Raw genomic sequence first — 21903 nt, 5'->3', positions numbered from 1 at the left:
TAATATAAAGAACATTGGCTTAGAATTCCTAAGAGGTTTACTTTTAGTCCTGGCCCTGATCCTTATTAGCTGTGTGACTTTGGACACTCAGTTAACTTATTGGATCCTCTGTTATTTAGCTATAAAATGGGCATTAAAAAGTCTTCTGTTGGAATTCTTACTTAAGTGGACCTCTAGATAAAAATCAGAGATCACAATTACTATTAGCAAATATGAATTGGGACTGTATCTGTGTGACCTGAGTCCAAATTAGAGATTCTTACCACTAGACCCTTTGTTTTAAGTCTAAATCAGTACCATCTGGGAAATAGTGTATGGTGTGCCCAGTGAACAGCTTCCTGTATGGGGGATCATGCAGAGTATCACCAGAGAGGAAAGAGTGAGGCCTGTGTTACTTTCTTACTGCTGCGATCTCATCACCTAACATGGCCAAATGGGTGTCAGCAGTCAAGGTACCTTACTGTACCTCCCATGGAGAGAAGCAGGTGAAGGACAAAGGGCCAGAGGATTTATTTGCATTCTGTCCCTTCCCTAGAGATAAAGTCCAAGGTCCCTTGTGGGAGGATACAGAATAAATATATCCCTACATACCTATATTGCCCAGCTCACAGCTTATTGTCATCATCAGATGATAAAAGATATTTGAAAGCATTTTGAAAATTAAAGAAATTATTGTTATATGAAAAATAATTCTGTATTAATTATTGGGGAGATTTTGAAATTAAATTATAAGTGTCAAATTAATTACTCAGTGATAGTTTCTTAAAATTTAACCTGGTTCAAAACATCTCATCAAATTTTTATTTGCCACTGTAGTATTTTATGTAAGAAATAAGGACGTAGAAAATTATTCAGTGGCATATCATTTCATCTAAAACCATTATCCTATTCATTTCTAAATATTAACCAAAATATCTTAGCTATTTTTCCTTAAAATATTTGTTAAAGTAACAGTGATCATTTCTCTTCTTACTTGGCAAGTGATAAAATAATTTGAACAAAATGTCTATACTGTCCTGGGTGGTATATCTAATGTATGGATCTGAGAATGTAATAGGTTAAATTGATACCCAGTAGTGTACAGTTCTTCTCTTACTAAAGCATACCCATGTTTATATTTTTAATCTTAAATCTGTTTTACACATCAATATTAACATATTCCCATACCTCATAAAACTACACAGACCTGTATGACTACTTTTTCTGATAAGTAGCTAATGAAAAAATATTTTAACACATAACACAGCAAAATTTTTTGTTGTACACAGGGTTATTTATTGTATAGAGATGTGAATAACCACAGCATGACAGCCATAAGAATAAGCCCTGAAACACTGGAACAAGATGGTACAGTAATGTTACCAGGTATGTTATTCAATTAGTCATTTGTTTTCTTCACAGGTGATTTTAAGAGATATACATGTTAGGCCATTTGGACATATAAAAAGTGATTAGCCAGGAATAGTGCTTGCTTACAAATAGGCTGAAAAAAATCTTGACATACAAAACATTTTATAGTCTATATAAAGTTAATGCATGTGAGGAAAAGAGACATCAGCAATATAGTATAAAGTGTTTTAATATTTGTTTTCAAATCACTGACCATCTGCAGCCTGATCCCCTACCCTCACCCCATCAAGATAGTTTCAGCTGCGAAATTAGGGGGGATGAGGTTACTTTGTTGCTCCTAATAAAAGGATGACTCTGGCTCTCCTGTAACTTGGTATGAAGGACCCTCTATTAATTTTTATTTTTTGCTTTAACAACATTGCACTTTAGTTTTTCTCTTTATGTTAAAGGGTTTCCAGAGACATTTTAAATGGATCAGGAATTTTTTTTAATGCCATCATTTATACTTCTTAATACTATTCTGGTAAGGCACTTTGGATACAATTCATTTTGCTTTAATTTTGAGGTTGCACATACGTATTTATCACTTAAATGACTGTATTTATCATTTAAATCATTGTCTAAATTCTGGGGTAGTGGGTCTTAAATTTTGTAGAACACTGGGCAAATGCATAATACATTATCTATTATAAGGTCTTTGAATTTGCGTATACCTTTAATGCATAATGAAAGAGTTTGCTTATATTAAAATCTTAAATGTTTAGTGTATCTATCAATAATCTCATGGAAAGCAGAAATATTACTTCTAAGCATTTGACCATCTGAAAATGATTGAGAACTACTTCTGGAGAATACATTGGGAAAGATAATTGCTCCCAAGCTGCTTTGTTAATTTTTCAAAATATTCTTACAACTTCATCAAATATTTATTCAAATGGTGCTATGCATCTATATATCCAAAGTAGTATACATGACACTGTGTTAAGGTAGATGCCACATTTCATGTGTGTTTCACAAAAAAAGCTACTTTAGAAAAACAGATAACTTATTAAGGCCATTTTATAAATAACTGTCTTTTCAGATGTACCTACAGGCTTTTTGTTTTGTTTTGTTTCATTTTTTTCTCTTTTAAATCACCACAAGTCCTGGACAAACCATGTCTCTGCTGATGGTGATGATAATGATAATTTTAAAATAATTACATGCATCCCTATATATATGCGTATATATGTATATACACACATACATATATACATACTTATATTAAAAATAATCACATTTATTGTATAAGTATCATATAAGAAAAAAAAATTAAAAGCAATTGTAACCCCACTTCCCATGTAACTTCCCCACTGTTAGCATATTGGTAAATGTCCTGTCTTTTTTCTATGTGTGAATGGACAATGTTGTAAAAAAGAGGTCATGTGCTACCTAATGCTTTTGAACCTATCCTTTTCACTTAATATTCTGAATATATTTCCAGGCCATTAATTAGTCTTTCACAATATCATTTTAATGTTACAAAATATATTTCATTAATTAATGTATTGGAATGGAAGTTCCTTCCCATTTTTTACCATATAAATTACACTGTAATGAGCATCATTTTTGGCACACTTTGTGCATGTTACTTTAGAATAACATCCTGGAAGAAAAATTCTTTTTTTTTTTTTTTTTAAATAAACATATAATATATTTTTATCCCCAGGGGTACAGGTCTGTGAATCGCCGAAAAATTCTTAAATACACTATCCCCCCCAACAGATGAATATTAATATAAAGAATTTACTTCTTTATACACTGATGAATTAATAAAGACTGTGACTGAGAAGATCATTTGAAAATGGCCTACCTATAGCTGTTTTATTTATTCCAGTGTAATAATAACTTGCTAATGTGTTTGTTCAGTTTAAATCACTCTACATCATTTAACATATGAAATGCAACTTTTAATAGTACAAGTGTGGCTTTCTGTGTTTCATAATACACACCATATCCAAGATGAAGAATGAACCAAACTTTGGGAGGACAGTCCTGTGCCGTGTATCTTCCTAATTGGCAGATGTTGCCTGATATTTTCCTGAAGATGCTGTCTTATAACGTTATATGCTGGATAAAGAAAGGATAAGAAGATCTTTTTGAAGTCATGCAGCAGGAAGACCTGCCCTCGAGCCTGAGGAAGCCTATCATCATTTTTCCATTTCTTTGACCTGGACTGCAGTTTCTTCAATAGCAATTTTTTTCCCCCTACCTAGGGGCAACTTGATAGTTTTCACATCGAGAAGAAGCAGAAATAAATTGTCAGGTTCATAGATGATAATGAATATGCCATATTTAAAATTGACATAATCTGGTAATTCCTTGAGCTTCATGTGCTAACCAGTCTTGGATTCTAACTTATAAATAAGTTATTTTCAACCTAGCATTGATGATCTTAGAACGCTTTTTTTCTGTTGTCATTTTAGCCTTCATATGTTGGCATATCTTTTTTATTGTACCCTTATGTCATTTACTGTCTGTGTCTGGTGACAGATTGCCTCAGATCATGAGAATTTTTGTCAATCTTCTTGCGCCGCTTCACTCCTCACCCGTGCATTTATCTGAAATTATAATGAGTTTTTCTTCTTTGCTTTTTAGTTTAAAATCTTACTGCTTAGAGCTTGAGAAGCATCTTTCTTGCGCCTCTTTGTATTCTGTACAGTGGACTAGGAACTCTTTCTTTCGATTTCTCCTCTCTTTGATTACCAAGTCTCTTGGGCTACCAGTGGGCCTTGTCTCCCAGTTTCTATTTCCAGTTTGTGATCACTGAATTCTCTATTTGGTAAGGGTCTGCCTGTGTTTTGCATATTTATAATAAGGAAGTATGCTAGTATGAAGCTCCTGGGCAAAGATATGGAGTAATCCAGCTTATTTGGGTGGGCTCCGTTACTGCATTCCAAAACCAGAATGTTATGTTTTGTTGATTCAGGTGCAAATAGAAATGAAATATTTTTTTGTATTGTAATTAATGGAGAGATTCATCCTAGTTCTCTGTAGTTATTTTGGGAGGTGTGTGTGCTCTTATACTTGCTTGCTGAACATTTGTTTTTCCAAAAGGATACAGTTTATACTTAGATGTTGATTTTGCTTGTAGTTTCATGTTATTTAGCAGCAATCACTAACACATGTCCCCGTTGTCCTTCTGTAATACTGGTATCCCTTGTTACAGTGGCACTTGTGCATTATTTTGAACAGAGTATATATGCACTGTTCCACAGAGATTCATACAGTATTGACAAAACACATTATTCCAGCCAAAATATGTGAGTGCTTTCAGACAAAGGAAATACATAAGCTTAGATGTGTGTGTTGTATGAAGTCGACGACCATTTAAAAATGTATAGCGTGCTTTGGGGTTTCTAGCTGGCTCAGTCAGTAGAGCATGTGACTGTTGATATCGGGGTCCTGAGTTCAAGCCCCATGTTGGGCATTGAGCTTACTTAAAATACACACACACACAGACACACACACAAATGTATAGCATGCCAAATGCTAAAAATGCTGGGAATGAGTATTAAACTTCTAAGTAGAAACTGTAAAACCAGTTCTGTTTAATAAAGCAAGGGATATCTGTAGTTGGATACCATAGACCTCAAATGCAGAAGCTTTTAGGTCTATCTGTATTTTTCTGTGACACTAATGACTGTGATGTATGTCTGAGGGTAGAGTGTTGCCTATATCGCATGTGATTGTGTTGAAATGATTATAACCAACATTGTAGTTTGTTCATCATGGTGCATGTTTATTATCAGACTATACCTAATACTAATTCATTTTGAAATTAGGTGGGCTTTCAGGTCCTTGATTATGGAAGATTTATAAGCGTAAGCATAAAATGTAATAAGTAATAATAGTTGAATTTTTTAGTTTCTGCTAATTTGTAATTCTTTATTAAAAAGCACAGTATCCCTTTAAGTTTAAGTTTATCCTTATTGCGTGGAGAACTCTCATTCTGACTTCAGCAGAGGAGTAAAATCATTTTGTGACCTGTTTATTAATATTGTAATATAATTACTTTTTCCTCTTTTTGTACAGATTGCCACACTGAAGGTCAAAATATTTTATTTACTGATGGAGAATATATTAATCAGATAGCTGCTTCAAGAGATGTAAGTACTCTGAATTATGAATAGTTGGTATAAATGGAATCCCTTTTTCATAAATTATTTGATCTTAATTAGACGATAGAAAGCCTTGAAAGACTGATTTGTAAACATACTACTATGAATGTTTTCTTTCTTGTAGGATGGTTTTGTTGTCAGAATATTTGCTACAAGCACTGAACCTGTGCTACAACAAGAATTACAACTTAAACTGGCCAGAAAATGTTTACATGCCTGTGGTATCTCACTATTTGACCTGGAAAAGGACTTGCATATTATAAGTAAGATAGCCAAAAAGCCTTTCTCCCATACTTAAATTTTCAGATTCTTTATTCTTCTGAGAATTAATATTGTGTTTTGAGCAGTAGTATTTTGGTGGTTATTTTGCTGTTATTATAAAGCAACTTATGAATTAATATGTGTAAGTGGTTAGAAAATAAGACCTTTAAACAGAGTGTGCTATATGAACACCATTTTAAGGAAGTGACTAATAATTTTCCCTTCTTCATTTTGAATAGAGCAAATGAAAATAAACTTAATCTGATAAGAATTATAGATTACATTTAGGGACATCATTACATTTTATGTTCTATCTTTATTCAGTTATTTAAAATTTTGAAAACTTGTGTTAAAAATATTACTACATTGGGGCACCTGGGTGGCTCAGTGGGTAAAGCCTCTGCCTTCGGCTCAGGTCATGATCTCAGAGTTCTGGGATCGAGCCCCATGTTGGGCTCTCTGCTTGGCGGGGAGCCTGCTTCCCCCTCTCTCTGCCTGCCTCTCTGCCTACTTGTGATCTCTCTGTCAAATAAATAAAATCTTAAAAAAAAATTACTACATTAGTAAACATAGTTCTCTCATTGAAACCTTTGTTATTTGAACAGATTTTCAACGTAGCCATAGAATGATCTCATAGATTGTGAAAATGGTAATTAGCTTAATAAACTGATTAATAATCTTTCATTTAGATAAAGAAATAGAGACAACCACAGAGTATTTCTGTCTTAGTATATGTACTCTTGCAGTGTCCTAGTAGTAATTAGGATCCTTAGTTCCCAGGAGGCTCTCAATTTTGGTTTGCCGTGCTGTTCCAGTTGTAATGGTGCTATTTTTAAGTTGTGGGATTCTTTGTAAGACCCACTTTTTTGACTATTATCTCATTAAATTTAATAAACTTGACATGAGCGGTTTACTTTGCGTATTTTATTTAATTATGTTGTGTTTTTGTAATTCTTTATGGAAAAGTACTAAATTGAAATTACAGTTTTAAAATTTAAAAAGCCCATAAACTAATTAGTAGTTTGTGTAAATAGACAGTTGTAAAATATGTCCTATATAATTATTTACTCATAGTTTTGCAATTTGAAAATTTGCGAAGGGTCTTTCTGTATATGTATTCAAATTCATGAAGTAGCTACATGAAATGTTCTTCTGTAGAAAAACATGCAACAAAGAATCTGATATACCTTAATTCAAATATCTGCATGGTATTGTTCAAGTCCAGATGAACCTGTCTGGACTAATTTCACCAAGCTTCATATTTCTTCATTTGTAAACCAGGCAGTATGGTTGTAAGGATCATACAGGGTAAGGTTCATGCACTCTATAATGCCTGACACCTAATAATGCTCAATTAAAATTGCTTCAATCATTCATTCGTTCATTCAAGGAATATTACTGACATGGGTTTAAAATTTTTTTATGTTTGAAAAATTAACTTGGCACCAGTTTGAAACAAATTAAAAAGCTTATTGTAATTTTATTTTTCCTTGGAGTGTAGTGTATAGTTAATTTTTTTTTTTAAGTCAGGCATATGACATTTTGTCATCCTTGTTTTTTCTTTTAATTGAAGTGTAGTTGACACATTGTTACATTAGTTTGAGGTGTGGAACATAATGATTCAGCAAGTATTGTTATCTTGTTTTTGAATGGTATTGAGTTGACTTTTTAATCACTCAAAATAGTGCAAAATTATGATTTACATTATTCATGTTTAAAGTATAGTAGTATTTATTAGTCTTGTATTATCAGGTACAGGATTTGATGAGGAGTCAGCAATACTTGGTGCAGGACGAGAGTTTGCACTAATGAAAACAGCAAGTGGAAAGGTAAATTACTCTTTAGGATCAAAAATGAACATTCTCTGCTTTATGAGATAGTCAAATTGGTATAATCAGTTGATTAGTTTACCTAGTTCACATGTTTAAACATAATATTTAAAATTTTGATTTTAAATTGTTATTTTAATATGAAATTTTATTCATGTTGAAATAGCATACAAGAAAATTATGACTATAAGAATGTAAAACTTTATAAACTTTTTATAAAATGTTACATTTTTACAAATGTTTATTTTAATTATGGAGCTCTTTAATTTTTCGAGTTGGGATGAATTCATATTTTGAGTCCATTTTGATTGAGCACATTTATTGCAAATTTCTGTAAATGTGCAGAAATATAGAGACTACAAGTTGGGGGAAGGAACAAGTTTAAGTCACAGATTGTTGAGGTCAATCTATAGAGATATAAGTTTGTTTATCTAATAGATGTAAGGTTAAAGTAAGGTAATTAAAAGAATTTTGAAAATTAAAATTACTAGGCAATTATGGTATATTTGTATGTAGGGTTTTTTACATTGGGAAAAATGTTGAGAATTTTATCAGGTTCCTCTTGTTGTGAGATTGGAGTATATTTGTGAAGTATATTTATTCGTATCTATTCAGGAGATTTACAATGAAAGATTTTAGGCATCCTGAGTAGATACGAAAAAGCTATTAAGAACTGGATCTTCGGGGAAAATATGTATATTTCTCTCCTGCTGATCTCACAGAAGTTTAGTAGTATATAAACAGTTTGGTTTCAGGTTATTTTTGTTTTTTGTAAGATACGGAAGCTTTTTTTTTTCCTCATGTGAAATATGGTACACTACTCCAAAAAGCACTGTAATTCTCTCTCTCTCTTTTTATATATATATATACAAGATATATTATACTGGCAAGTACCAGAGTCTTGGAATCAAGCAAGGTGGTCCTTCAGCAGGAAAATGGGTTGAGTTACCAATTACAAAATCTCCAAAGATTGTACACTTTTCAGTTGGACACGATGGCTCTCATGCCCTTTTAGTTGCAGAAGATGGAAGCATATTCTTTACAGGATCTGCTAGTAAAGGAGAAGATGGAGAGTCAAGTAAGTTGACTGATCAACTGGACATTCAGTAAAAATATTGTGGAATTTATTAACATGAGGTATATCAATTTCAATAGCACTAACCTCTCCAAATTAATAGAGGATTTTACATTGGGGCATAATCAACTAATTATGTGGTGGTGTTGTATTCATTAAAGAACTGTAAGTGCTGATTTCGTTCTAGAGTTCATCTTTAATTAAAAAAAAAACTGATGATGCTTTATGGATACACTGCTGTTCATCTGTTTTGTTCATTAGTGTTATTTTAAAAAGCTTATTTATTACAGTATATTATTTTAGGAAATTTTATAAGGAATTTTATAAGGAATATATATTTCAGAATGCAGTAAACCTCATGTAACCTGTGTAATAGTATTCATACGGATCACTATTCTTTTTATAATTTGTCTGTAATGAAATCATTCCTAAGCAGTGAAAACAATTTTGTCTCTGATCTTTCCTATACTTTTGTTCAATTTTTCCTCAAAGTATCATTTTTCTCTTTTTGTAACTTCTCATATACTTTATGTGTTTTAGAACAGTGGAGTAGTATCTTATGAGGATTAGGTTTGAAGTCAACATCTAATGTAAAAATCATGTGTAAATAAAAGTTACCTGGAAAAAAATCCTTACAAAGTGTATGGCCATATTTGAGAAACTTCAGCACTGCCAGGTTTTTCTTCTAGCATTTGGAGGACATTGTTCTTTCTTTGAGCACCAGGTAGTGTAGTTACCATATACATGAATATGGCTCATGTTATATGAAAAAATATAAGGGTATTTTTAAGTCCCAGAATTGTGCCCAGCACAATAAAATGTTTTTACTCTGAAAGGCATCAAGAACTGGGACTGACTGAAGGAACAGAAGATTGATATTTCCCATCTTTTACTCAATTCAGGGTTTTTGAGAGCAGAGGCTACTTACATCATCATCCACATTTAAATTTATATATACATTTCCCCTTCTTACACAATTTCATTGACTGGGTGTAACTGCTTAAATATGTGTTGAATGGACGAGGATCTGATTTTGCTTTCTAGGATCCAGCCAGCATAAGAATACATGTGAGGTAGAGTTTGAAAGAAAATCATATATATGATAATGGAATAGTTTTAATAATGTAAATAGCCAGTCTAGAGATTGGACTCCCCAGAAGCCAGAAGTTTGGTAGGCAATTGTAAAATTCTCATTGGAAATTTCAGTATGTAACAAAGAAAAGGATCTTACAGTGATAGCCTAAGTATTAATTAACCAGATGAAGCTTGCAGGTTGACTCATTTTAATTGACATATTGGGAAGCCCAGGCCTTTGTGAAAATAAATAAATAAAGTGTATCATAAGTGCATGTATTTTGGGCTTTTTAATATAAACCATTGTTTTTATTTATGCGTAGATGCCTTAATTTTATTTGTTCTGTGTTGTTTTTTAAGCTAAGAGCAGACGGCAATCAAAACCCTATAAACCTAAAAAGATAATTAAGATGGAAGGAAAGATTGTGGTGTATACAGCCTGTAATAATGGAAGTAGTTCTGTTATTTCTAAAGATGGAGAGCTGTACATGTTTGGGAAAGATGCCATTTACTCTGACAGTTCAAGTAAGTTCAACTTAAACACATTTCATTTATGCAAAGGAAGTCCAATACTAGACATTATATATTGGAAAGATAGGTGTAGAAAATTAACAGTTGTAGCATGCTTTCTCTAAATTTTTCACATTTCTTTCCAAACACAGTATTTTGTGATTCCTTCCTGTCATTGCTGGGAACAGTGTCACCGGTTTCATGCAGAGCTAATCCCAGAGCATGGCTAGTACAACTCTACCTTAGCTATTACTTTGTCTGGAAAGCTTTCCCTAGACTCATTCAGATGCTCATGTGACATGCTCTTTGTGTACCCTTGGGAAATGATTTTCATAACATAACTGATTTATAATTGATGAATTATCCATGTCCCCCATTAGATAGTTAGGGAGACCCTCTGTCTTATTTACTATCGTATCCCCGGTTCCCAACACAGTATCTTATACATGGGTCCTAAGAATTACTTGTTAAGCAACTCTGTGACTGATAAACAAAAGTGTAGTGAGTAGATGTGTGGGATAGGACTAGCCAAATAAAGACTTTTATATTTATAAGCTCTACTCTCAAAAACTTGTTATATTTGGTTACTAGATTTTCTTTCTAGCTCTTAAGAAATGAGTATGATTGTGACAGGATTGGTAGGATTTTATATTTGGTAAATATGTAAAGCCTGTGAATTTCTTTGTGAAAAGGAAAACAGAATTAATGAAATTTCTGGTTGGAAGTTTAAGTGATAGTCTCATTGCTGGGGAAATGACATATGTTGCACAGTTCTAGCGATTAAGTTGAACTGTACTCAGGTGATGTGAATTAGCTTAATGTAATATTTAGATCCTCAGTTGGCCTTAGCTGTCAATCAGAATTTGGGAGTGGGCTCGTGTATCGTTTAAAAATAATGTTCAGTGTAGCTGTTGCTTGCTAAGATCCTGTTAGCACTGAAAAAAACTTGTGCATTTATTCAGTATATACTTATTGAGAACTGACTGTGTGTCACAGCTGGGTGGACAAGGCAGATGTGGTCCCTCTCTTTTTGAGGATCTGAGAGATAATTGGGCGTGTTACAGCTTACATATTAGTGAGGTGTGCTTTAATGGTTATGGATAGAGGCACAGATCCCAGCACTGCCACTTTTTAGTTGGCTAATAACTGGCTTACATTCCTTAACTTTTCAAAGATTACTTTCATTTTTTTTCCATCTTCAAAGGGAGCTAAAGATACGGTTCATATGGTTGTTATAAGATTATAGGAGATAATGTGTATGAAATGCTTAGCACAGAGCCTGACACATGTAAGGGCCTAAGACATGTCAGCTAGTACTGTCAATAATAATAAATAATATTGCTAAATATACGTATCCTTTTCAAGCATGCTAAGTACTAAAAATGGGAGTTTTTAAGCTAAAAAGACTGAAGTAATCTAAGGGGAAGAGAAGGTCACCTTAGGAAAGTAATATCTGAGAAAATAAGATGTGGAATGATTTTCCCAAAGTGTAATACAAGAATTATATTATTTATAATTTAAATAAAACAAATACTTTAATAGTTTCTTTGAGAAGTCTTTATTTTAGTATATATTGGAAATACTCAACAATCTTTGAATTTTACTGTTGTTGCTACTTGATGAGATTAAAATGCTTGGTCAGTTTAAAATTGGTTCAAAAATATTAAGATTGTATGGGTGGCACTTGGTTATGGCAAATAGAATGAAAGTAACATGTGAATAGTGAGGAACTGGCGAAACTAGTTAGCTGTTGGATTATGGAAGAAAGCACCTATAGGTTAAAAATGATTGAAAAATGCTACTTTGGGACATCTCACAGGTTTCTACAGAAACAATGTTGTTTCAGTATACTCCAGCAAGTGTTTTATTGTGTTTTCAATCCTTTTTATTTTTTTAAATTTTAATTAACATATTATGTATTACTAGTTTCATAGGTAGAGTTCAGTGATTCATCAGTCTTATATAATACCCAGCGCTGGTTACATCACATGCCCTCCTTCATTACTTTTTAAGGCAAATCAAAACAGATAAAGTACATGATTTATAGGCTCCTTTGTGCTTGGACCAGGAAAGTTTGAGAACTAGTGACCCTTCTGAGAATTGTTGAGAGTTTTGACATTTAAAGCAGACATTCAGGAGAAGCAGGCTTGAGCCAATGGCCACAGTAAAAATTTGTCCCAAGTCTGGTTGATGATGTTTTAAGATTTTGGAACTTCATTACAAACTTACAAAATAAATTTACTGATACCCTACCAGTCTTTTGGCCACTTATTTCTCATTTTGGTGGGTTATTTTATCCCAGAAATAAATGTTCTGCGTTGAGGTGTCCTTGTACAACACTGATAAATTTACTGGACTCAGAAAGGTTTTATTGTTGTTCCTTACCAAATCTGTATCTTTCCTATAGGTTTGGTAACAGATTTGAAGGGCCATTTTGTAACTCAAGTAGCTATGGGGAAAGCTCATACTTGTGTTTTAATGAAGAATGGAGAAGTTTGGACATTTGGTGTGAATAATAAAGGACAGTGTGGACGAGACACTGGTGCCATGAACCAAGGAGGGAAAGGTAGGTGTTGGACGTGTAGATATAAAATTTTGTGTCATCTTTTCATAAGTTTTTTAGAACAGAAATCTTACTCTTTTCAAAACAAGTGGCTCTTTAATTTCATACTTATAAAATAGGAAAACCACTGAATTTCTTATTTATTTGACATTATATCACTGAAACAATTGAATATACTTTAGGCTTTTAATTTTTGAGCAAATGAACTTGAGTGTTCTACTTGCTTTTTTTTTCTTTTAAAGTTTATTTATTTAAGTAATCTCTGTACCCAACATGGGGCTCAAATTCACGACCCCGAGATACAGAGTCACATGCTCTTCCGACTGAGCCAGCCAGGCACCCCAGTTTTTTAAAATTTTATATAAAGTATGGTAACACCTTTTTGATTTAGCATTTTGAGTGACCTAAATTATTCTAGAAAAATGCATTTTTCAAACTCTTCATTATTAGTTACTTTTACACCACACATTTTCAGTTTTAACCATTTTTGACAGCAGCCTTTCTGGGAGATACTATCTTCCTGTTTAATAGGAAGATATTATCTTCCTGTTTAATACAGGCTACCTGTAATTAGTTCCTGACAACTAAAAATGATTCTTAGGAATACTTGGCCCTTTACCAAGAGCTGAATTATAGATGCATCTTACTCACCATATGCTTTGCCCTAATACTCAGGCTATTGACAGGAAGAAGTGTTTTCCTTTGTCATGTTTGTGTGCTTAAAATTTGTCTATGTTAGTATATATAAATCTAAATGATTCCTGTTAACTGCTATGTAAAAAACCATACCACTAACATGGCACCATTTATCCATTCTTCTGCTGATTGATGAATTTATTTCCAATTTTTCACTCTTATCAATAATTTAAAACCTCCTTTATCCTGGCAAACATGTGTGAGTATAATTTAGTATACTAGTTATACACGTATAATTTCTGGTGTTGTAGATTTCAGCTTTACTAAATTTTTCTTAGAAGAGGTTGTATCTTTGATTTTCCATATCATCCAGGATATAGTATCAATACTCAGATTTTTGTCAGTTTGATGATTATGACGTTGTATAGTTCATTATAATTTTTTATTTGTCATATTGAAGTAAAACATACATGTGGCCAAATACACATAGCATAAGTGTAGATCTTGGCGAATTTTCACAAGCTGAACACATTCCCGTAATTGGCACCCACTTCAAGAAATAGTATATTAGCGGCACCCCAGGAAGCCCCTTTATGTTCCTCTCCAGTTACTACCTTCCTCTCATTAACACCATAAATTAGTTTTACTTATTTTTGTACTGTATATATATATAGAATTATGTCACATGATTATATCTAGTTTCTTTTCACTCAACTTGACAAGATTCATTTATATTGTTACAGGTATTTATAGATTATTTTTTCTCATTGTTGTATAGTAATCAATTGTGTGAATATACCACAGTTTTTCAATCTTTTCAAGTGTTATGGCATCTGGGTAGTTTCTAGTTTCAGTTATTAGAAATAGAGTTGCTTTGAACATTTCTAGTGAATGTGGGTGAAAATTTGTATGCTTTTCTTTTGGGCATATAACTAGGAGTAGAAAGGCTGGGTCCCTCATTTTTCTTTTAATTTGCATTCCTTGACTATTAGGAGAATGTTAGACCATCCTTTCAAACTTCTTGGTTTTCTTGCCTTCTTATTGGTTTGTAGGAATTTTTGGTATGTTGTATGTGTTATGCATATCTTTGACTAACTGGCTTATCTTTTACATTTACTTATAGTTTCATTTGTGTATGTAATTTCTAAATTTTGGTGACAAGTTTTTCATTTTTCTTTATAATAATTTTTGCCAATTGCTAGTAGAGAGAGGATGTTCTAGAGGGGTGGGACTCATGGCTTAGAGAATGGTTGGGAGACACTCTGGTCTGGAGAATGACAGTTTGGCAGTAAGGATGGAAATGAGGGACTAAAATCAACAAAAGTTAAAAGTATGGTTCGCAGAAAGTAACAGCTTAGAGGTATTCCTGCCTTCCCTCTTTTTGCAGAAAGGAAATGAGAGCACTTATTTGTGGTTCCCATATTAAATTTTGTTTTTGTTGCTCTTATATTTTAAGCATTCCTTTGTATATTCACTTAGATTAGTGTATGTTATATCGTTTATCAGGCTTTTAGACATGGAAGTAATCAACATAAAAATTATAAATTGATCTGTCAAATAGGGTTTGGAGTTGAGAATATGGCAACAGCAATGGATGAAGACCTGGAAGAAGAACTAGATGAAAAAGATGAGAAGTCCATGATGTGCCCTCCAGGCATGCATAAATGGAAGCTGGAACAGTGCATGGTGTGTACTGTCTGTGGAGACTGTACAGGTTATGGAGCCAGTTGTGTCAGTAGTGGGCGTCCAGACAGAGTCCCTGGAGGGTAAGAGCATGATTGATACTGAAGAAATAAAATATTAGTGGAAAATGTGCACAACACATTTGTGTTCAAAATTATTCCAGAGAGTATTCTTCTTTGTTGTTTCTTGAGGGCATATTGGCATATACATGTAATTCTAATAATTGTTTTCTGTTACAATAATTTCTAATTTAGTGTCGGTTTTACTTAAGTTGCTTTTCTCTCATTTGATTCATTTAAACCATTATTTAAAAACAAGTCATAGGGCCCCTAGGTGGCTCAGTCAGTTAAGCATCTGCCTTGGGCTCAGGTCATGATCCCAGGATCCAGGGATCGAGTCCTACGTCAGGCTCCCTGTTCGGTGGGGAGCCTGCTTCTCCCTCCTGCTTGTGATCTCTCTCTAAAATAAATGCCAAGTATCTATTCTTTTTTGTTGAACATTAATCTTTTCTGGATGGAATTATCAAATATCATATGAAACAATTAAGGATATATAATTTTCTTTTAAATTAAATTTATGTTCACGATTTTGGGTATTCTAGGAACTGTCACTTCTAAAGTTACATTATACTTGTTTGTATTTATCCTCTTTTGCTTTTGTTGGACCTGTTTTTTCCTGCTTGGGGTCCCTTGTTATCATTATTTTAAACTTTGTATGTGAGTTTGGCAGAATCAGAATGCAGGTTTTCCGCTAGAATGTTGGGAAGAATTTTATACTTGGCCTAACATATGAAAATAAATCATACATAACAGGCCTTTTCTTTTAGGCTAATGGAATATGATTTTTTAACAATAAGTTTTCTCTGAACTTAAGCAGTTGGTAAGTATCGTAAATCAATTTTTGAATTCTCTGATCCTTCCTAAAATTATTATTCTTTATGTGCTTTTCCCCCAGAGATCTACTGTCAGTTTTCAATAATTATTTATAACTTAAACCTGCAGACCTAAATGGACAGTACCTAACCAAATACAGTGATTTCTTTATTAAAGAGGCAAAAATGAATGAATTAATTAAATTAACATAAGAAAGACTATATGCCAGGATACTCTGCACTATTAAAAATGACTTCAATTATTGTAGAATTGTGGCTGTATATCTTAGAATAAATTTAGATGCCATATTATCTTTAAACTGTGCATAGATAATGTAATAGGCCCATTAGTTTGTCAGTTTTTACTCCTGTAGTTAATGATCATCCAAATTGTCAGTAGTGCTTGCATTTTAAACCCAGGAGTTTCACAGGGCACCTAGCTGTGTCTTTCAAAACTGCTGCCAGGGGGATCCTTTCTCTGGTACCACCACAAATCTGGATAACCACAGGCTCAGCAAAGCTGTCTGAAGGTTTTCAATTCCGATCCAGCAATAACATTAAAGCTGTGACTTCTGTCTACATCTGTGTAATAGGTGATTAAAAAGTTAGTTGTTCACTGACCCTGTAGGCAACTTCTGGAGTGTTCATGTTCTCTTTATGTTGTAATCCAGTGTCATACACTTGTTCACAACTGATAGGAACAGGACAAAGAAGAGGAAAAGGACCATGTAATTAATTGGACACAGTGAAAGGAGAGAATGAGAGATGATGGCATATAAAGGAGGGAGAGAAAAGGAGACATAACATATGAAACTAGCAAGCTGAGCTCACTTACTGATGGCTGTACACACCTTCCTTAAGTTAGCTGGTGGAGAACAGTGTTTGTTTGGTAACTGCCCAACCCACCCAGACCATTTAATAGTAAGCTGCTGGTGCTTTACGAATTGTGGTAGCTTTTAAAATATTTGTTGATAGTGGTTTTGAGGATGGCAGAATCCATTTGTATTTTCTGTTGGAATATACCAGTTATACCTATGAGGAACTTAATAAACTCTTGTTTTTAGTTATTTCATCTATACATACCTAGTCAGTTCTTTAAAATTGGCACATCCTGATCTGAAGGGGTGATTTCATTGCTGACTCATATAACTTAACCTCGGAAATCCTGAAAAGACATTAATAGAAAAGAGTTTTAAGGAAAGAGTAGAAGGATTTCAGTTAATTATTTTTATTTTTTAAGGATCTGTGGTTGTGGTTCCGGAGAATCTGGCTGTGCCGTGTGTGGTTGTTGCAAGGCTTGTGCAAGAGAGTTGGATGGTCAGGAGGCAAGACAAAGAGGAATTCTTGATGCAGTGAAGGAGATGATACCTTTAGATCTTCTCTTAGGTAATGTGATGGATTGTACTACGCATCTTGTCCTCAGCTCAGTAATTTATATTGGTATGTGCTAAAAAATTAATAGTTACCTATGCAACACTGCTTATATGGTAACTGACAGTATGTCAGTAATTAAAGGATAAGGCTCTTTTTCTCTTTTTGCTAAGATTCTTTGAGTAGAAATAATTTGTGTTTTCATCAGTGTTTTGTTAGATTTTACTTTCTTGAATTTCATATGGTTCTTTCATATCTATTATTGTATCTATCTATATATGTTTTTTTTGTGTTTCTTTGTGGTTTTTTTTTTTTTTTGATCAATCATCTAGCTGTCCCAGTACCTGGGGTTAACATTGAAGAACACCTTCAGTTACGACAAGAAGAAAAACGACAACGTGTAATCAGGAGACACAGATTAGAGGAAGGAAGAGGTAAGATGTAGCTGCAGAGGAAAAGTATATGAAAGTCCATTTTCTTACCCTGTACTGAGACCACTGAAAGTTTACACAATAGGCTGACTTGGTAAGACATTGCAATTAAAATTAGTAAGATTATAGTAACCTATGAAAGTCAAATGAAAATATTCAGGGTATTTACATTTGTGCTATTAACACAGATTTAATTCAATATGATGTTTATGGAGTAAGTAAAGCATATTAAGAATTGTGTCATCTGCCAAGCATCAAAAACTATTAGCAATGGCAACTTTAAAAAATAATATATGAATTCTAAGAACTGGTCTTTCTCCCAGATTTTGGACTCATGATTGTTATTTAACCCTAAACAACAAAAGTTTAATATAGTATTTTAATTTCTGTTTTCTTAGTCATCTATGATCATTTCCATTTGAGCATGGTCCCAGCATTCTTCTTTCAGTCCAGTGCATAATTATGTTTTTATATGTCTTTTTTTTTCCCCCAAAAAAGCTTATTCTGGTTATGTACAAGAAGGGTAAGTTGGAGAGTTTTGCAGGTTTTAATTGCAAAGATAGGTGTATTGTTTCTCTTTTTCTCATTGTTTATGACCATTTCTGAGCCTGAAAATACATTTCACTGTAGTTATAAGTAGATAGTAAAATATAGATATTTTAATATACATCCAATAACAGAGATAAATATAAATATTACTAAAACTGTGGTTGCCCAGTAGACTCTCTTCTTTGTAGGATTAAGACAGGTGGTTAAAGAGATCTGTGATTTTATTCCTCTGCCAGGCAAAATCTTGATTGGAAATACTGATACTGTTTATTTTAAATGCTTGTTAGAAATGACATGAGATTTGGTGTATGAAATAAAATCTATTATCCATTTAGCCACCATTACAAATTTTTTCTAGGCACTTTTTTTTAACATAGAATGGAGTAAGTCATAAAATATATAGCATGTATGGTAAATTCTATTTTTATTAAACTTAAGTTGTAGAACATGCTTGGAACTTGGAGACTGTTCTTTCTAGGATCTGATAAACAATCTGATTAATTGATATAAGAATGTTTGCTGTTACCTTGGCTATGTTTACATAAAATTATCACTTTTAAAATTGATTTATTTTAATGAGAATGTAGATATTGTCATTATTTACATTATATAAATATGGGGAAAATTGCATATTAAATGTTTTATAGAAAATAGGGTAAAATTTAAGTTCTACGTCTTTATGACATTTGGTAATTGAGTGACAATTTCTTTTATTCAAATAATATGATTTGTTAAAGGATGATTATCAATGCATCTTTTTACTACCTGTTTTTTCTTTTTTGGGAAATACTGGGTTGAATCATATGCATTGACCTACAGAAACCAGCAATTTCTTATGTTGCAACCAAAGTATAGCAAATCCTTATGATGATGTGTAATTGCTCGCTCTGTGTGTTGTATTAGTTTTTTTCTCCCTCTGTAAAAAAGCTTTTCTTCTCTAGCTGTAGTATATTTCTGCATATCAGAAGTAAAAGAACATTGATTATGCATTAGTTCAACGAAATTTTGTGATTGCAGAATATTCTTTTGCCATTTATTTTAAAATGTGTCATAGACCTTAAAAACATAAACTCTAGCCTTTCAGAGGTTTTAAAAACTCTATCATTTAAATATTTACAGAGATTTTATTACTGTATTTGATCTTATAAACACAGACTTATGTTCTAGGCAATTGGTGTATATTTTCTGACAAGTCCATTTCATCCTATGTCCTCAATATATAAAAAGACTTCTTTAGATTATTGGTGCGTAGAAATTTTGTCTTTTTATTTTTTGGTTAAGCTCTTTCTCATACATTTTTTTAATTTTTGTTAAAACACAGTATAGTAAAATATGCAATAAATATCTTTTCTTAATGGCTTAGGATCTTCATTATGGGCCTGAATTATGGCATTCGTTACCTAACATGGTACTGAAATTTGTGCATGTTAGAACCATGCCCTTGCTTTGTACAACCTCCATGGTTACTATGGTATTATACAGTGAGGACACTTTACAGTATGCATGTGTTTCATTTAACACAGTGCAATGCAAAGAGAACCCTGTTTATACATTTTATTTTGTAAAAATACTTTTAAATAAGAATTTTAACTGTGTACCCATTTTTAAAAGTCAGACTACAGACTCTTATTCAATGACTTTAGGAAATTCTTATACCATATTAAATAATTGAAAACCAGTATGGTGATATGACACTTCTATGATATTATCTTTATATTCTTTCCCAGCACTTCATTACCAGCAGTTTTATAAGAAAACAAAATAAAATGTGCACAAAGATATATCCACACTTGCATAGGGGAAAAACCAGAAAGGTAGATACCAAAATGTTAGTAGTAACTTTTCCTGAAAAGTGAGTTTAGATGTGATTTTTATTTTGTTCTTTACAGTGTGTTTTCTAAATAATCTCCAATGTGTGTATTACTTTATAAACAAAATAAGAGTTATGTTTTTAAAGCTTAAGCTGTTGTTTCTTAAAAAAATAAAGACTAGTTCTAAGATGTTTATACTTTACCTTTGCTTTTTAAAAAATATTTTTATTTTAATCGGATGGAGGAATGCCTTTCAAGTTCTGTGCTTTTCATTATGTTAGAACGGTGGTTCTCCAAGTAGTCTCAAAGGGACTAGCGTCACTGAGCACTTGTTAGAGTTGCCTGTTCTCAGGCTCCACCTCAGACCCACTGAGTCAAAAATTCAGGGAGCAGAGTCCAGCAAACTGTGTTTGAACAAGTCTAGGTAATTCTGTTGGTGCTAAAGCATAAGAACTCCTATTCCCGGGCAGTGATGTTCATAGTTGCTTCCATGCATCTTCTACAGCAGAATACCGGGCCTGCGTCCGAATGTCTGCATTCTGCTAAAGAGCTAGAGAGAATTGTTTGTCTTGTTTTGCCTTAATGAGGAAGACAAAACAAAGTAAAATAAATTTTTAGTATTCCAACTGCCACACATACCTATATATTTTTTTCTTAGCCTCTTGGTATTTTTTAGTTACTAACCGCTTAGTGATAAGTTAATAATTGTACTCATTAATAATTGGCTTTTACCTATGTTGAAATTTCTGAACTTCAAGATTAGATTATATCAAATTATTTAACTTGATTTATCTGTCTCATTCTATTTATTAAGTTTGTGTTATTTCAAAGTTGATCAGGATTTTAGGACCTGGTTCTTGTATTAAAGCTTTGCTCAGCCTCAGGACTATTGATGTAATTTAGTTGCTGCTGTTTGTGACACAGTCTTACAGAGTGGAATGTGCTATTGAAATCTGAAAGAACATTGTTATTACTGTACTTTTATTAATTTGGAACTTAGTCTTTAAATTTTTTATATTATTCTTTTAGTATAATTTTTTTTCTTAAATGTATATTCTTAGTTACCAGTGTATTCATTTACGTATTTTATTTCAGTGACATTTGTGATAAGTTTTAGCTGTTTAGGTTATACAGGGTTGATTGATATTTAAATGCTCTGACTCTTATATTAACTTTAATGGTGAAATGCTTGTTCAGTGAAATTTTTAAGTAGAACTCTCTTAACTCATCAGAAGAACTACTGGGTAATTGTATCAATGAATGATCTTAATCTTTGCATTCCTTCTCAGTGTTCTCTTGTAAGGAACACCAAGCCCAAATAATGTTGGCTACTTTTCCTTCTTTCTTTTCCCCGAATGTTATCAAACTTTGATAATTGGGAGCTGTACATGGAGTGAGCTTATGTCTGACTTGCCTGGAAGTCCCGTTTTACATTGACTGTCCAGGCCCTTTTCCTCTCAGTAGTTTCACTTGGATATCATGTTTTGTGGTTAGCAAAGGTATATGGCATGACCGTTCAAAGCGTAGGTTCTGAAATTAGGCTTTGGTTCAGATCCTGGCTTCTTAACTTTTACTGGGGGTGTATGATTCTGGAATTTAACCACTCTGAACCTCCCTTTTCTTACCTTTAATGAGCAGTACATACAATGAGGATTACATACAATGTAATAAGATAACCACTGGTAGAATTTTGGTGTACTTTATTCCAGTTTTTTTCTGTGTATATTTT

General features: G+C 32.9%; 1 protein-coding gene across 2 annotated transcripts in view; it reads left to right on the top strand.

The window, feature by feature from the left end:
- LOC111146914 (MYC binding protein 2, E3 ubiquitin protein ligase) overlaps positions 1-21903 on the top strand; it is a 257881-nt gene that overhangs the window by 54999 nt on the left and 180979 nt on the right. For both annotated transcript variants that reach the window (XM_022502672.1, XM_022502671.1), the window contains exons 8-17: positions 1269-1365; positions 5425-5498; positions 5635-5773; positions 7524-7600; positions 8474-8678; positions 10110-10274; positions 12667-12825; positions 15020-15224; positions 17253-17398; positions 17716-17817. In XM_022502672.1, coding sequence (XP_022358380.1) covers positions 1269-1365; positions 5425-5498; positions 5635-5773; positions 7524-7600; positions 8474-8678; positions 10110-10274; positions 12667-12825; positions 15020-15224; positions 17253-17398; positions 17716-17817 — 1369 coding nt within the window. The remainder of the gene's footprint in view (positions 1-1268; positions 1366-5424; positions 5499-5634; positions 5774-7523; positions 7601-8473; positions 8679-10109; positions 10275-12666; positions 12826-15019; positions 15225-17252; positions 17399-17715; positions 17818-21903) is intronic.

Source organism: Enhydra lutris, unplaced genomic scaffold (genome assembly GCF_002288905.1).
Source record: "Enhydra lutris kenyoni isolate GAN:26980312 unplaced genomic scaffold, ASM228890v2 scaffoldscaffold15, whole genome shotgun sequence".
NCBI lineage: Eukaryota > Metazoa > Chordata > Mammalia > Carnivora > Mustelidae > Enhydra > Enhydra lutris.
Note: the sequence above shows the minus strand (reverse complement) of the source record. Positions and strands in the feature narration are given on the sequence as shown.